This window comes from Polyodon spathula, chromosome 17 (assembly GCF_017654505.1).
Source record: "Polyodon spathula isolate WHYD16114869_AA chromosome 17, ASM1765450v1, whole genome shotgun sequence".
NCBI classification, from domain to species: Eukaryota; Metazoa; Chordata; class Actinopteri; order Acipenseriformes; family Polyodontidae; genus Polyodon; species Polyodon spathula.
The window spans coordinates 3,970,205-3,986,897 of record NC_054550.1 but is presented as its reverse complement, the minus strand read 5'-3'; the positions used below and the strand labels follow the sequence as shown (position 1 = coordinate 3,986,897).

At 39.2% G+C, this 16,693-nt stretch overlaps 1 protein-coding gene across 1 annotated transcript in view; it reads left to right on the top strand.

The window, feature by feature from the left end:
• Window positions 1-592: 592 nt before the first annotated feature.
• ano3 (anoctamin 3) overlaps window positions 593-16,693 on the top strand; it is a 68,520-nt gene continuing 52,419 nt past the window's right edge. The window contains exon 1 of the mRNA XM_041276525.1: window positions 593-1,591. Within this exon, the coding sequence (XP_041132459.1) occupies window positions 1,441-1,591 (151 nt within the window). The 5' untranslated portion in view covers window positions 593-1,440. The remainder of the gene's footprint in view (window positions 1,592-16,693) is intronic.

The following is a 16,693-nucleotide window of genomic DNA, read 5'->3' as shown; positions in this document are numbered from 1 at the left end:
TATGGAATAAAAAATAAGTATCACAGTGTAAAATATTGAATTTGGTCACATAAGGAACTCCAGTTTTTCTTTCTTGAACTCTGAAGTTCCAGCAGCGTCTGTGTGTTTTCAATGACGATGTGGTCAATGATCCCTGTTTTCTTTGTTCAAACCCATTTTCCTAAACCATTTTGAACCATTATTTAAGTTAAACATGAGTTTTCACTTGTGTGTAAAGCATAAGTAAACTACAGTAATGATAGGCCTATTACTATGGAAATGTGTCTTTTGCCACTTTGTTTATTGTGCAGAAACCATAATACCAGGGATACATTTTTTAGAGTCTACTTTTATACTGTTTCTGGTTGGAAAAACGTTTTAATGGAATAGATCATGATAATTAATCTACACAGAAACAGAACAAGGAAACAATACAGTATCTCTCCAACAGCAAGCTGCACGAATTGTCCACCAGGGGTTGCTATATATATATATATATATATATATATATATATATATATATATATATATATAGAGAGAGAGAGAGAGAGAGAGAGGAGAGAGAGAGAGAGAGAGAGAGAGAGAGAGAGAGAGAGAGAGAGAGAGAGAGAGATTGATTTTGTCTTTATTCCAAATAAAAGATCAAAATTAAAACTTGGTTTCATTGATCAATTTCCTACTTAAAGCAATACCATCACAGCTCAGATCTCCAGTAAACATTCGGCGTTAAAAAAAATGATTGCTTGAACCTACTGCTCCTCCCCATTGAAACGAGGTAGGAAGAACACAATAAACGAGAAAGCCTGGTTCAGCGAGTAACCAGCAACAGTGGGCTACTGACGGTTGCACAATTGAACAATAATTTTACAACGTGGAGAGACAGCAAGCGACCAGCTGCCAGCAACCAACCCATCGCACTTGTTCCTGTGGTCTAAGTGGGTCCGCTTTCCTAACGCATGGATGTATGTAGTGCTTGGGTATCTGGATGATAAACCACACCCAGTTACTTAATTCTGGCTGCAAAAGTGAATGAGGGTGAACGCGGTGGGAAATAACAAAAAAGTCGAACTTGATCTTGAACTGACTCGCTTTAATAACACCGCTAATGCCAGGAGATCTTCAAGTGCGCGTGAATTTCAAGTGCTAGTACAGACCGGCACTGGGACTCTTATCAATGTAAATATAAGTGATAACCTTGCTGGGCGATAGTATTTAAAGCGAGGTAACAGGTTTAGAAGGTGAAATAGTTTTTTTTTTCTTCTCTCTCTCTCTCTCTCTCTCTCTCTCTCTCTCTCTCTCTCTCTCTCTCTCTCTCTTGCCTTCAATTTGAATGCTGTACAAAAAAAAAAAAAAAAAAATTATCATCACAGAACTGCGCTAAGGAAGTTGTTTTAATTCTCCTGTCCTTAACTAGAACATTTCCTCTCAGTCTTGGTGGTGGGGTGAAGTTAACGAACAGGTATGGACTTTGAACTCGGGGATTTGTGTCCAGATAGAACTGAAACTAGCAAACCTTTGCAATCAGATATGATGGGTATGACTTCCAGTGAACACAGCAATGGCACGCACAGCCTGGACTTCCCTTGTCCATCATCAAAATCCACTACCAGTGGTAAGTTGAAACTCTAGAAATTACTTTTTTGTTTTTCTAAAATATGTACATAGACAAACAGTACCAGCTTATTCATTACTTTTTAACCACTGTGTAGATTTTGATGAACAGCTTCCATCCTTTGTTCATGAATACTGTAGCTATGTTTCTAAGTGCACTGTCAGTCAGCCCGAATTAGTGCACAACAATGGATTAAGCACACTGCCTCCTCTCTTCAGCATTCATCTGTTCTGTGAGCTGACAGAATTGTGATGGGGAGGGGTGCTCTTACACGTCACTTACAATACAGAGCCACCAGGTTCTTACTGGGATAAAGTCGGGATGCATTCAGTTTGAACTATCAATGAATACACTTTCCCAGGCTCAGCTCCCGCCAGTTTATCTACTGACAAATCAATAAGCGGGTTTGCTTCTATCCCAGATCAGAAGAGTTCTTATCTTTCACAAAAAGAGAAGGAGGTCATACAATAAAGGCAATTTCAAAACTTCTGTTTTACACCATAAGAAGAAAAAAAAATTGCCTTCTGTAGCATGTATTACAATGGTGTGTCTGTCACTTGCAAATGGTGCACAACATGTCTTATGAAATATATAAAGGCTCCCTGTTGCTCATAATGCCTCTACATCTCAATTGCAAGCCTCTATAAATCACTTTTTAAGGGGTAGATGTTTCTTCACTCAGAACTATAAAGCAAAGCCAAACATAATATTAGTATTCATAACAGGATAGATACTTCATATGAGAACGGGGAAAAAAAGTTCTTTTGCTTATTTAAGAGGCAGTGCTCCAGCTGTTTAATGGAAGGGTTCACTCAAATCAATTGCTTGCGCTATGGTGTAATCATTAACAGCTCTTTCTTGTCACTGAAATTGCACAGGCTTTTCAAAGTTTACAGCTTACAGGTTTTTTTTTTCTTTTGTTTTTTTTTTACAGCCAAGTCTCTCTGTTTTAATGAATCATATGGTACATTTGATGGGATGTTTTTGGTCAAATTGTTTAATTTGCAATACACTTGTCAGAAGCATTATCAAGGAGCCCCACACCAATTCTTGATGTCTTGCCTTTTTTGGCTTTTTTTGTGGAAAACTTCCAGATTGTATATATGTGCAAAAAAAAAAAAAAAAAGGCATTTGTCTTTTCGATTCGATTTTGCATGTTAACTCAGCTCAGCTCAGCTCAGATTAGAACAAGTACATCAGGGCTGAACGTAAACCAGCGACCCTGCGCACCTCAAGTGAGCGTTTTAACCACAATGCATTGAGACAAAGTTCTTCTTTTTATGTCACCTTTATTGTAATTGGCACTCACAGAATGAAAATGCATCACAATTCAATATAAAAACAAGCCTGTATCATGTAAAGATCTTTGTATACTTCCTCCCAGAGGGCTGCTTAATTTCAAACCAAAAAATAACAATAAATAAATAAAACTCAGTTGCTTTGTCTGAAGCTGATTCAACTCAGAACATTCTACTGTCTTCATCAGATACGGGCCCCCGGTTTCAGTGTTGAAGGCAGCTCTGTAAGGTCACGGCATTTATTTAATGTCAATCCTGAATATACTTAAGGTGGAGATGTATTAACATGTATTGTAATCAGAATGGTTTCTCTGAGAAAGAGTACCCATAGAATATTGCACGCATTAGGCTATATTCACAACACCTCTTGAGCATGCTTCTATGAATAAAAACAAGTCTGATATTTCTGAAACTATAGCAACCCACCTTTGGCAAGAGTCAGTTTAATGTTTACTTCTGCGAAATTCCATCAATGAAACATATTTAACATCTACGCCTCCCTTGGATTGAAACTGGAGTTTCTTCTCAACAATACACTTTGAAAGAGTTAAAGCACTGTGAGCCCGTTGTTTCATAAAGTACAGGACATTTTGAAGAAAAAAAAAGTTCTGAATTCCTAGGATATAGATATTTCTTTGACAGTAACAATGTACATCAGAACTCTCACAACAGATGATGTGGTGTCTACGAACCTGAAACCTGGACCGTGAACTATGCTGGCGTATTCAGTTCACACCCAAAACTGAGCTTATTGTACAGCAGTATCAACAGCTCAGGCTTATCAGAATAAGCTGTCCATCAGCACTTACAGTTATTAATTTGAGGGATTGCTTGCCGTCAGTGCTGGATAGACTCTTTCACCACACTGTCAGCTTCTTATGTAGTCCAGGCTTCATTATGCATTGCAAACACCAATAGCATGAGAAGCAAAGTAATCTGGGTCTGTGGATGTTCTTTCTGATTGTCCAATCAGGATTGTGTGGGGTGTTGTATGAGGGAGGGAATCGTTGATGGATTTCTTTAGAGTATTTTTCTGGGAAATGACCATCTTGCCTGATCCATTGTTAACCCAGGATTACCTCTAAATTAATGACTGATGCTGCAAAGTAAACCAAAGATCCAGCAGTGGCTTATCACAGTAGGAAAAGGCTGATCAGTTCGACCCCGAGCTACAGAGGAAAATGAGTCAGTCTGGTGAAATGTCTGTAATAATGAATAATGCATCTTCTGCATTGTCAGGGTTAAATAATTTATTATAATGCAATGGAGAGCACTGCAGTATCCCAGATAGGACTAACAAAAGGGTCAATACAAAAAAAAAAAACATTATACCTGATCTTCAGCTCAAGTGCAGTTTGTCCACTTAATATTGATCAATTAATAAATCAATCAATCACAGGCACACTAGAAAATGGGCATACAAATACAAACGCTGAACTCCATTAAAAAGCATCATTCAATATCATTAACCAAAAGGTAATCGCTATTAAAGAGGGATGCACAAATATCTGAGTACTACAGTTTTTACCTAATAAAAGGTTAATCAGATGCATTGTCTGAAAACCCCTTTCTCATTTATCTCAGGCCAACATGCTGTCTGTCTGGCATTGCACAGCATGGGATGCATTCAACTGTTTGACTAATGGACTGGCTTGGGAAGCAGCCTGTAAAGTTTCGGAGGTCTCTGCAGGCCAGTTAATAAATAATCAGTGTGTGAACGACTCGATCTCGGACTTCCTGTTCACAGTTTATATGAAGTTCCGAGCGTTCGCCTGTTTTGTGTTAATTTGCCGTCTGCTGGCTAGGACAGGTTAGGAAAGTGTGCAGAAGATATAAAAAAAAAGGAGACGAAAAATAAAGTAATGCCCTTTTAAAGACAAAATATGTCCTTTTGAACATGTCTGTTATAGTACAATATTGGCTTTTTTTAGATTATGCAGCATTCACTTAAGGCACAGCGATCATCATTAGGCATTGTGACTAATAGAATAATAGAAACATAATGATCTAAAACCATTCCTACCAAACTTAAACTGTATAAGAACATCTCTAAAAGGGGCTTTATACTGTAGTCCTGTTGCTGCTGCTGCAAGGTTTGAGTTATAATGCCTGAATTGATACAAAGCCATTGCCCGAACCCTGAACCATACCGTATATTTAAATAAATGCAGATTTATGCCTGAGGGTTTGGCTGGGTGGACCTTTATCAAGCAGTTGGCAGCACTGGAATCAGAGAGCAATGTGTCAGCTATACTGTCGGAGAGGAATGTGAATGTACTGCAATAAAAAACAAATTCACATCTTTATTATTTATAAGTGCTGTAAAAATACACACAAGGATGCATTACAGCCCTCTTTACATGCAAACCTGTTGAGTTAAACACTGGAGATAGCATGAAGGAATGGGCTTGATGTCACAAACAAGCCCAGGGGGCCCAATCTGCAGTTGGAAATATGTCCCTAATCAGAGCTAACGACTCCATTACTGTACTAGCAAATGTGTTTCTGATCAAGTATGGTGGTAAGTGCACAGCAATCCCTCAAGATCATCTGGGGGCGAATGCTAATGCCAGTCAGAGCCTGGTGAGTGACCCACAGGATACTCTTCAAATGAATCAGTACATTCCTTGGCACTGTCAACAGCCTCCTTTATTGTTTGAGTTTGTTGTTTCTCGGAGATGAGGAGAAGGGATGATCCTCATATGACCTCTTCTGAGTCATTCGATCTGAGGCACATCACTGCGCACGACCGTGATTTAGTTATTTTGAAGTTAGGGTGAGCTCAGCTGAGCTGTGAATGGCAGGTGAGTGGTTTAGAAAGTACTGCTGTTATTATTTAAGAAACCCGCTGCAATGTCTGCCCCATTCACCTGCAATATAAAATAAGGTGACATGTTCACACATCAGAAAAGGGATGAGAGCAATATTAATGTCGCTGCTATTTAATCTCCAGAGTCATACGGGATAAAATAGTTAAACAGGTCAGAAAGTTGCATTGGTCAGTCTTTGTTTCAGGTAGGGCTGGGACATGTGGCTCTTAGCATCAATGGAATGCTGCCAACATCATTGCAATCAGCTAATTTGACTTTAAAACAAGAGATTGGCATACAGCAGGATTATTGCACAAGCAACTTGATGGATGATAACATTGGAAGTGTTGAATCCACCAAGAGTGAAAGAGTGTTGCTATACCCGATCAGAGCCTCAGTTTACGCGTGATTTCTTATCATCAGGGAAGTGTTTGGAAAGAGCAGGGTGCTTTAGTTCAGTTTTCAGTTCGATATGTTTTGCAGATCAGTGCCCAGTTCCTGGAGTAAGAATTCCGATTGGGCTGTTTAGCATACAGTACCAGGCACAAACACACCCGTATTCACACACACATCCCCCCTCCCACCTCCCTTCGCTCCCTGACAGGATGTTTAAAATAAGTCGTACCAGCAAAACAAGCAGTGAGAGCGAACACTGGAGGCTCAGTGCTGAATCAGAACAGAATCGGCAGGTGTGGAGCACAGAATGGTGTTACTGTGTTTAGAGGTTCCTGTGGGATTACCAGCAAATACAGTTTAGTGCACCCCATGAGCACTGCTCCGTTTGCATTAACAGTGTACTGTATCGCAATGTGGTCAAATCAGCTGGCAATCGTGCCTCAAACCCAACTCCAGATGGAGATGTACAGTATCAGCACCATTTATCATGGCTGTTAATCGGAAATAATTACTCTGTTTGCTGCAGAGGAGGAATGAGGAATTTTTGTCCCATGAACTGCACTGCAGTAGATATTTCAGTATTGTACTTGCGCTTTTCCTTCTCCTAAAAGCTAGTGCCTGAATGTTAAAAATCAGTAAAAAATAAATAAAAAAACAATATTATTCTCCGCCCATCTGTAGCAGCCGACACTTTAAAGCTGTAGCACTTGATAATTTATCTAATGGGGATTCTTTATCTTAACATATTATTATTATTATTATTATTATTATTATTATTATTATTATTATTATTATTATTATTATTATTATTATTAAATTTTAAATAATTTATGAGAGCAGGATCCCAAGGAGGGGCAGTCATTGGAAGTTTTCTCAGGAGGATGGGTTATTATTAGCTGAATGTATTTGGTCTATTCTGAAACGATCGCTCTCTCTCTTGTAAATGAAAGCAATTTGAAATACTTTTTTACTCTCCTATGCAAGAAAGATTAATGAATAAACTTTTCTGGGAATGATACCTTAATTTGCAGAGTCCTGTTGCCCTGCTTATTTAGTTCACCATACAATAAGCTCTACGGTTGGTTGCCTAAGGAATCATACCCTGCCCTCTTGATGTACTGCTGGCGAAGAAAATAATATTGGTGCCAAAATGCCCCCCCACCACCTTCCCCTTGTAGGTGGTGTAAATTATTATTGTACAGTTGCATTCAAAGTATATGCTTTTACCCTTTTGAAAAAAAATGACTTAACCACTCTGTTTGCTAAAGGGAATCTGAGGTGCAGATGCTGTTTGAAGAATGGCTAGAGAAATGTTAGAGGATTGGGGTTTAACATGTATTAAACACACTGTACTGGCAGAGAGCAGACATGTAAAAGGTTTCGAGCCTGTACAGGGAAGGTGAGAGGTTAAGCTCTAGAGTGTAAATGTTTTGATTCATCGTGGGTCGTCCCCAATTCATAAACGGTGTGCAAAGCGGCTGCACAAGAGGTCAGCATGCTTCTCCTTTAACTTTTTTACGCAATTTGGAAAATAATTAAGCAAGTTTTCAGTGAGTCATCCAAAGAGGCAAAAACAAGTGAGACTGTAAGTAAAGGGTGTCGCCTCTCCAGAGTCCAGCTATAGATACAGTTAATGCAGCTTAACATGATTTCCAACAAACTGTATACGAATATCTGGTGTGCTTTCTGAATTATCAATTAGATTTTAATATGTGTCCATTGTTATTCTGTACTGTGTTGGCTCCACTCACTCTGTAATATAGTATAGTTTAGTATAATATCTTTATAATGATAAGGGAAGAATAACCATGCTTAATGTATTTTATACAAATGCAGCAAAAACTAGAAATATTTTATTTGCTGTATTTTATTGTATTTTTTATTTATTTGTTATATGCTGTATAACTGAGTTAATTTTGACTAGATCACATGTGCTTTGGTAGGGATCTACCGTTTGAACATTTGCATTTTGTACTAACTGCAACCTGTTTAATGAGGAATCAGAAGTCCAGCAAACAAGGCACTGCAGTGTATTGCAGATACAGCAACAGAGCATTGTAGCATTGCAGATACAGTAAAAGCATTATAGCATTGCAGATACAGCAACAGCATTGTAGCATTGCAGATACAGTAACAGCATTGTAGCATTGCAGATACAGCAACAGCATTGTAGCATTGCAGATACAGTAACAGCATTGTAGCATTGCAGATACAGTAACACAGCATTGCAGCATTGCAGATGCAGCAACAGCATTGTAGCATTGCAGATACAGTAACAACATTGTAGCATTGCAGATACAGCAACAGCATTAAAGCATTGCAGATACAGCAACAGCATTGTAGCATTGCAGATACAGTAACAGCATTGTAGCATTGCAGATACAGCAACAGCATTATAGCATTGCAGATACAGTAACTGCATTATAGCATTGCAGATACAGCAACAGCACTGTAGCATTGCAGATACAGTAACAGCATTGTAGCATTGCAGATACAGCAACAGCATTATAGCATTGCAGATACAGTAACAGCATTGTAGCATTGCAGATACAGCAACAGCATTGTAGCATTGCAGATACAGTAACAGCATTGTAGCATTGCAGATACAGCAACAGCATTGTAGCATTGCAGATACAGCAACAAAGCATTGTAGCATTGCAGATACAGTAACAGCATTGTAGCATTGCAGATACAGCAACAGAGCATTGTAGCATTGCTTAAGAGAACGCTATAAACTGTAATGCACTGCAGTTGCAGAGCTGCAGCAAGCATTTTGTCACCCTTGAAAAAGGACAATCAGCAACAGCACAGCGACATTTCATAAAGAACAACAAACACTGAACTGGCTTCCCTCAAGTTCACAGGCATTCTGTGTTCTGCTGTACCCACACAGAAGGGCTTTGGCAATTAGAAACCTGACAGCCTGACTTCACTGGAGAAGCATGGGGCAGTCTGATTACAACAGTTTACTTTATCATTAGCTGGCTGCTGTTTGCTGACTCAGTCGTGGTGTATTGAGTTTCTGAGTTTATCATCAAAGGTGGCAGGTGCTAGTAGGCACCGCACAGGAATAGCTCACAAGAACACATTCACGAGCATCTAAAAATGAGAACAAAGGCCTTCATGCACGATTCCTACAGTGCAAGCTTGTTTTTAACAGGAATTGTGTTTCACTGGTTTTGAAGTCTAAAGGCAGGACAGTGACCTGTTCATTGTTTGTATTGTACGTGAGCTAGCTAGACATGATCCTATAGTACCTTTACTCTTGTTTTCAGAAAGAGGGTACACTTTTGTATCTCTCTTCTTTATTTCCTTATAAACACACCTGTTGTGGCTATGGTCGAAGTATTATATATGTGCGCATGCATGGTGCTGTATTAATATATAACAAGCATTAGTGCCTGTAAAACCTACATTTCACACATTCACACTGCTGATGCCCCCTAACTAAAGTGCTGACAGGGTGTCATGTGCGTACAGCACTGGTGATAGCGCAGTGGGTGACAGATAGGGGTGTAATGATACACTGATATCACAACATACCATATGTATTATGATATTCAGGTCGCGATACAATATTTATCACAATACATGTGATGGTCCAGATTGACTATCTGTGCAATGCATAAAAACATCAAATGATTCATAATGTATCAATATGTGATGAATCGGTACTCTTCTAATGACAGCCCCTCTCTCTGTTTTCTCGCTGCTGTGGACGAACAGACAAGTATCCTGCACGCTTAGCAATTGTTATTTCTAGTTTTTAATTCTCCTCTCTCCACCCGTTCTCCACTCTCGAACACACAACCCCGTGTGTGTGAAGCACTCACCCTTTTATGCAGCTATACTGAGACTTGATTGTGAATCAATTATTCAATTGGAATCTCTGTAAATCTGCACGTGAACTAATTGTGCTCCCTGTGCTTTCATACTAATACCCACTTTAATCTGCACGTGGAGTGATTGTGCAGTCCCTGTGCCTAAATACAATTATACACTTTACATCACCAGTGCTACATAACCCACACTCTGTGTACCAATCTCTTCACCAACAATATTATAACAATTATACAACAATAAAAATGATATTTTTAAAAAAATTAAATAGAAATAATTCAAGCAAAACTTACAGTATTGCTATTGTACAGTAAGGTCTTTATAACTTTCCTGTAGATGTCTTAAAACATCAGAACTAAACAGAATGAAGGATTCTACTGTCCTCTTGGGGCAGAACTGTGACACTGCTAATAATTTGTTGTAACATTACTTTTTCGTATATTGGCCAGCATTACAGTAAGTGCCTTGTAAGAGCTTCCTTTGAACCTTTTTAACATGACTTCTCCAGTATCAACACAAATAATTCTATTATCACACTTCACTAGGCACTCAACACAGTCTATTTGTATTTACAGGAAATTCACTCATTTCCGTACCCCTTTTATCATTGTGTTATGTGAAACATTCACACAGCACAGCGACTGTTGTCAATCCGTAGTCGTTATCAATCCGCAAGCTGGAACACATTTCCTGAAAGAAATATACGTCCGCTGATTAGTTTGTTAAATTAAACAAGCAACTGATGCATAATGAAAACAACTTAAACTTTGCTGTAGTTTAACCATGGAAAACACACAAGAAAATAAGGTTTCTGTTTCAAGTCACGCAGGGTCGAGATAGTGGAGTGTATCAAGAGTTTAACCTTTAACCTTTCAAGCCTGGCTTATCTGGTCACAAAAAAAAAGAAAATGTGATTAGCTTAGCTATGCAAGGTATGAGAACTGCCACACAGTTTCATATGTAACACATTCAGCAGGAGCTGCAATAGCCACACTTCCAGGATTTTCATTTTTACATTTCTCAAACGGATAAACAAAAAACTGCAGTTTTTAAATGAGAGAAAGACAGATTTTGTGTTTTTGAGTAACCACTGACTCGCTGTGTGACCCTGAGCGAGTCGCTTCACCTCCTTGTGCTCCGTCTTTGGGGTGAGACGTTGTTGTAAGTGACTCTGCAGCTGATGCATAGTTCACACCCCTAGTCTCGTATCTTGTGATGATGATCTATTATGAAAGGCACTATATAAAGATTATTATTATTATTGCAAACTAGAAGACAATCATCTACCTGGACTGGCGGCTTTAATTACTAATAATTGCTAATAATTAGTAGAAAGGATTACAATTACTTGACTGTATTTAACTACTACAGCAAAAATATCTACAAATGTAATACAGTAAATTCACGTAGCGTAGTTGATCTTGCTTAAGCTGAAGAAATACAATTACTTACATTAAAAAGCACTATTATAATCACTATTATAGTCACTTCCTTTGAGTCTGCTTGTAGTGAAGGTAGGATTGATGTACAGTAAGAGTGATAGAAAGAGAAAGCCAGAACACTACTGCCATTGGAAGAGAGTTCAGACACTTTCATTGTTCACCAGTTCTCTTGCTGGCACGTGGTAAGCACATGATGTCTTCATAAGCCCAGCACAGAGTCATCATTTTTGGAGGTTAGCCATTCTCTGATCATTCATCCACCCCTGACCAGTATAATTCATGAGCCTGATGATAATGAATGACTGCCCTGCCTGGCAAACAGCAGGCTGCTCCATCCCAAACTTCATCAGCATGCACCTGTTGTGTTCCATGAACGATGAGCCATCAGAAGGCTGTGGTCATTTCCTGCATCTTGTCATCACACTGTGCGTCAGTTTAGTGGTGATTTTTGAGGGATTAGGATTCAGGGGGAGATGTCCCCAGACAGGACAAGATCTTACACAAGCAAGATCTAAAGGAGGTTCCCCAGAGAGTCATGATTCAGGGCTTCTTTATAACCATCAACTCCGTTCTCTGATGAGCAAGATTAACAAAAACAAGCACCTTAACCACAAAACCTAACCCTGATCACAAGATTCACAATTGAGACCATGTCCTGTAGATTACAGTGCATCAGTAATTTGTCCAGTTTGGGATACAGTACCCCCTGCCAATCAAATGCCTACTATCTACCCTCTCTCAGGTCTGTCAGATGCCTTACACAACTTGCAACTGGGATATGCATCTTTTATATATTACATCATATTGTGTATATTATATCCCCTTCAGTCACCGTGTGCATAATTGTACCATATTATGTTTCCTATCTATGTATCTATTTTATAATGCATAATGTTTTTTAGAAGGGCAACTTCTCAGACTTCATAGAGTTCACACAAACTGTTTTAACATTTCTAAAAATGTAAATAAATAAGGGACTACATTATGGTTTTGGACTACGCACACATACGCACAAACAGAAGCCTTTTATAAGGTTACCTATTCAGATTCAAGTAAAAGTAGGTCACTGTAATATAATCTTCTAATCTTGCAAGGATGGATGCGTTGGGTAGAGATTTCTCCACTGCTGTTATTCCACCAGGGAACCACAGTGTTTAAAGATCTTCGGAGCACTTTCACACTGTGACAATATGGCATCATATTCCTCAACCATAATGAACGAGAAAGCATTTAGACCATGTTTTATCACCGCATCCCATAATACATTTTTACGTGTACAGTAATGTACAATACTCCAGAATTTGTTTCTTAATTTATCAGTGTGTGTTCCGGGATAACTTGTCATGCGTTAAAGTGAATGGCTCCCAGCCTTGTGAGTCACAGCTGGTATCTGTGCTGTGCTATAGCATTAGTCCGCCACTAGAGGGCTCCGTGGCACTGTTCTTTCTCGCTGTAGCGGCCGACATGCCTGCATTGTAAGAGCGGTCATCTGACCTAAATGCAGTAAAAATGTGTCTTTGCCGTTGAGAAAAGAAAGCTTCCTCTTGTGAAATGAAAGTCAGCTTTTTGGGGGAGCTGATCTTTTATTAAACAGAGCCAATGATCTCGTTTTTGTTGAACAGGATTCTTTTGCGGGATTATTAAAATATGTATTTGTCAAATCCTGCAGCCATGTAAAGCCAAGTCAGGCAGGCTGAAGAGAGGTCAGGGGGCGAACTAGCAGCAGCAGAGGGCGGGGGCAGAAAAGAGAGACAATTGAAAGACGCCCAAAACACTGTTCCAACAAAATAAACACTGAACGTGCAGGGCTTGAAAACTGCAAGCATGTGAAATACTGCAAGTACCACATCACTCAGTCTTTAATGCAGGTGATATCCATGCAGAATATAACTTACAGAAACGCAACCCCTGTCTAAAACCAGACATGGGTTTGAAATATCGAAATGTACCCTCAATAAATAATTCTTCCTTTAGTTTAGATTCAGTGTGTCTGATAATTCTGTTTCAGTTTCTTCTCCTGGTGACCCCTGCATGACAAAAAGAAGAACAGATCACTGTTTTAGTCAAGTTACTGACCGTCCCTTATAAACGTTTGCCACAGTATTTGTGCACGGTATTTTTGTCGTTTTCCCCCATGCTTTTCCCCATGGTTATACTATACATTTACCATAGTTTACCCTGGTTTGCCATATTTATTAATATGCCTTACCATACATACATTGCTCTTCTTTACAATGCTTGCATGTGCTTTACCATGCTTTTGGCACTGTGCTTTATTACACTTTGCTATGCTTTTACTGTAGGAAACCTTTTTTTTTTTTAAATGGTTCCTGCCCATACCACGTTTCCCTTTAAGAAACCGCATTTGATCTACCAGGAACTTTGTTTAAATCTTTTCCAACATTTCCATGTCCCCAGCTCTTGCTTCCACAGCTTAACATTGGTGGATTGGTAATACCATACAAAATATATGTACCACTAGCGTTTTGTATCTCTCTATCACCTCTTTATCCAGGGTCTGAATGATTGATGCTAGAGATCTACTTTCAGATAGCACATAAGCATGGTGTGAGTGGTCTAACTACTTAGACACTAATCTGTGCGGTCTTTATTTTACACAGATCTTTTAACACACTGTGCCACTTGTTCATGTCAAGGTTAGAAGGCATCCCACGTCTTGCAGATGACGTTTCATTAATCCATACTTCATTAACAGGAAGAGACTGAGAGGCGCTAACCCAGCATTACCTTCTAGCTGAGCGTCAGCTGTCCTTGGCAGCTTTGATCTCTTTAACTCAGGTGAATTCTGGCAGTCTGTGTGCCTGCTCCCTATCCTCTGCCTGCAGGCAGTCCTCCCTGTCCCTGTCTCCTGTATAAAAGTGGAGCATGCTATTTTTGCATGGTAGTTTTGTATTTTTATTCCATGTTGTGTAAAGCATAGGGAAAACATCGTAAAGCATAGTGAAGCATTGCAAAGCCCAGAGAGGAATGGTAAAGCATAGGTAAGCATTGTAAAGCACAGATAGGTCTGGTAAAGCATATTAAAAAACGGTAAATGCATAGCACAACCATGGGAAAAGCTGCACAAATACAGTGGTAAACTTTTATAAGGGTAATTGCAGTCTCTTTCCTTTCAGAACAGAAATTTTCTTCCAAAACGGCACTACTGCAAAAGGAAATCTTCGTCTGATGTTGTGCAGACACTAACACCTGTCAGGGAGGTTTTTTGTCCTTTACTAAGTGCTAAGAAGGGTCAACTACACTCGTTACCTTTGTCTCACTATTGGAGGCCTTATTGATAAAACTCATACTTTCAGCTTTATTATGAGTGAATCAAAGATTGTTTTTGCACAGGGTTTGAAGTATGTTTTAAGGTTTTAAACGATACAGTCTTGAAAGTTTGTGTTTTTGAACAATTACGGGGGTCACCGTCAACAATGATTTCATCCAGTTTCGAAATATGCAATCATTCTGGAACAAGTTTGCAAGCCTTCAGAGACTGCCAGAGTATTCATAAGTTGTTCAACGACAACACGCACCTGCCAGATTCCCTTTTGTTGTTGTTGTTGTTGTTGTTGTTGTTGTTGTTATTGTTGCTGAAATAGGATCTAAAAACAAATGTGCCACTTGACCTTCATTGATTATGGGGAGAATCTTTAGAGGCATAATGAATTCATTATCAGATTTAAACGTGATGCACAGATCTAGGAATAAGAATAGCCCTAAATGTGGATAGGATTCATGCAAAGTTGACAATAGCTGGCTGGTTTCACAGGCCCTGATTTAGCACTCACTTTGTACTGCCTTGAAACCAACCATAAGAGTTCAATAGAAGTGGTCGATTTACTTGAATTATGTAGTTGAATGTTTTTTTGGACTGACACAGAAATCTTTCTTTGTAGGCTTGCACAGTATATGCAGGATCATGGTTTGTGGGCTGCCTAGCTTCACTAAGGTACTTGTCATTTCCTCAATGGATGCCATGCATTTTTCACTGTGTGTATACAGCTGAGTGATGGAAATGTTGATTCCTGTCAGTCCCAGTGATCTTCAGCATCCAATTGCAACAGACAGTGACTGATCTTTCAATTCATCTTGATAGGGTTAAGGGAGGAATATACGTAGATATTCTTGTATGATTACTTGGTTCCTTCAGAGAAGCTGCAACAAAAACATCTGTTCTGCACAATGGCCCAACAGAATCTTCACAAAGCCATCCTTTTAGTGATATTAATAGAACAGGAGAGTATATCAAAACTAGGGCTGATTATCTCTGCTGAGGGCTGTGGCTATGTGCAGGGTAACCTAGTTTTCTCAGGACCGGTGGGTAAGTGCAGACAAACCCATTATGAAGGTATAAAGCCGCTCTCATGAAACACTACCCAGGGGAGGTTCTTTACAGGACTCCAATTGAAAGTTTAATGTCAGCTTCATCTGCAGCGAAGACGAGCTGAGAAGGGTATTGAAATGTATTTAAAATTGTATTCGCTGGAAAAGCCATCTGAGTTACAAATAGCTCATTCATACCACAGTATGTTTGCATGGTATTTTTGCTTTCCCATGGTTACCATAGTTTTTCCTGGTTTGCTGTGTTTGTTAATATGCTTTACCTACCATGCCTCTTTGTGCTTTACCGTGCTTTCACTGTGCTTTACTACACTTTGCTGTGCTTTTACTTTGGGTCACTTGTATAAGGGATGTCCAGTTTTTGGTGTTGACTTGGAAACTACACTCAAATAATACTCTTTATGCAGGTTGGCACATTTCAGATGATTGGTAATGTTTCTTTTTTTCATGTAGTTCAAAATCATTATTCTTTCAAGTCCCTTGCCATTTTGCTGTATGGTTTTCCAGACCTTCTTTTCTCTTTGATTCGTCGGAGAAAGCCCAGTAATCCTTTCAAGTGACCACTAGAGTCTGGAGTATTAATTCAAGTGATGCTTCACTATGAAATTGATTGCATACTGGATCCTCAACCACAATGGCCTGATATAGTAAGGGTATTTGCAGCATTTTAATAAAGCCCATTTTAACAACTATCCAGCTTGCAGTCACATCAATAGTGAGTGTTACCGCTCTCCAGCTGAGTTGCTACAATGACACATGATACCCGTCCAAATGAATGTTTTATACATGCCCTAGACTGAGCACAGACATTACAATGCTGCTCTATTTCTTCACATATCCCCCTGCATCTGTTTGCGCTTGCCTCCTCTCTTCACCAACTGTTTCTATTCAGATTAAGTAGAAAATTATTTTCTTTTCTGGCAGAATACCTCTCATCCATGTTGATTTTGAAATGAATAAAGAAATGAC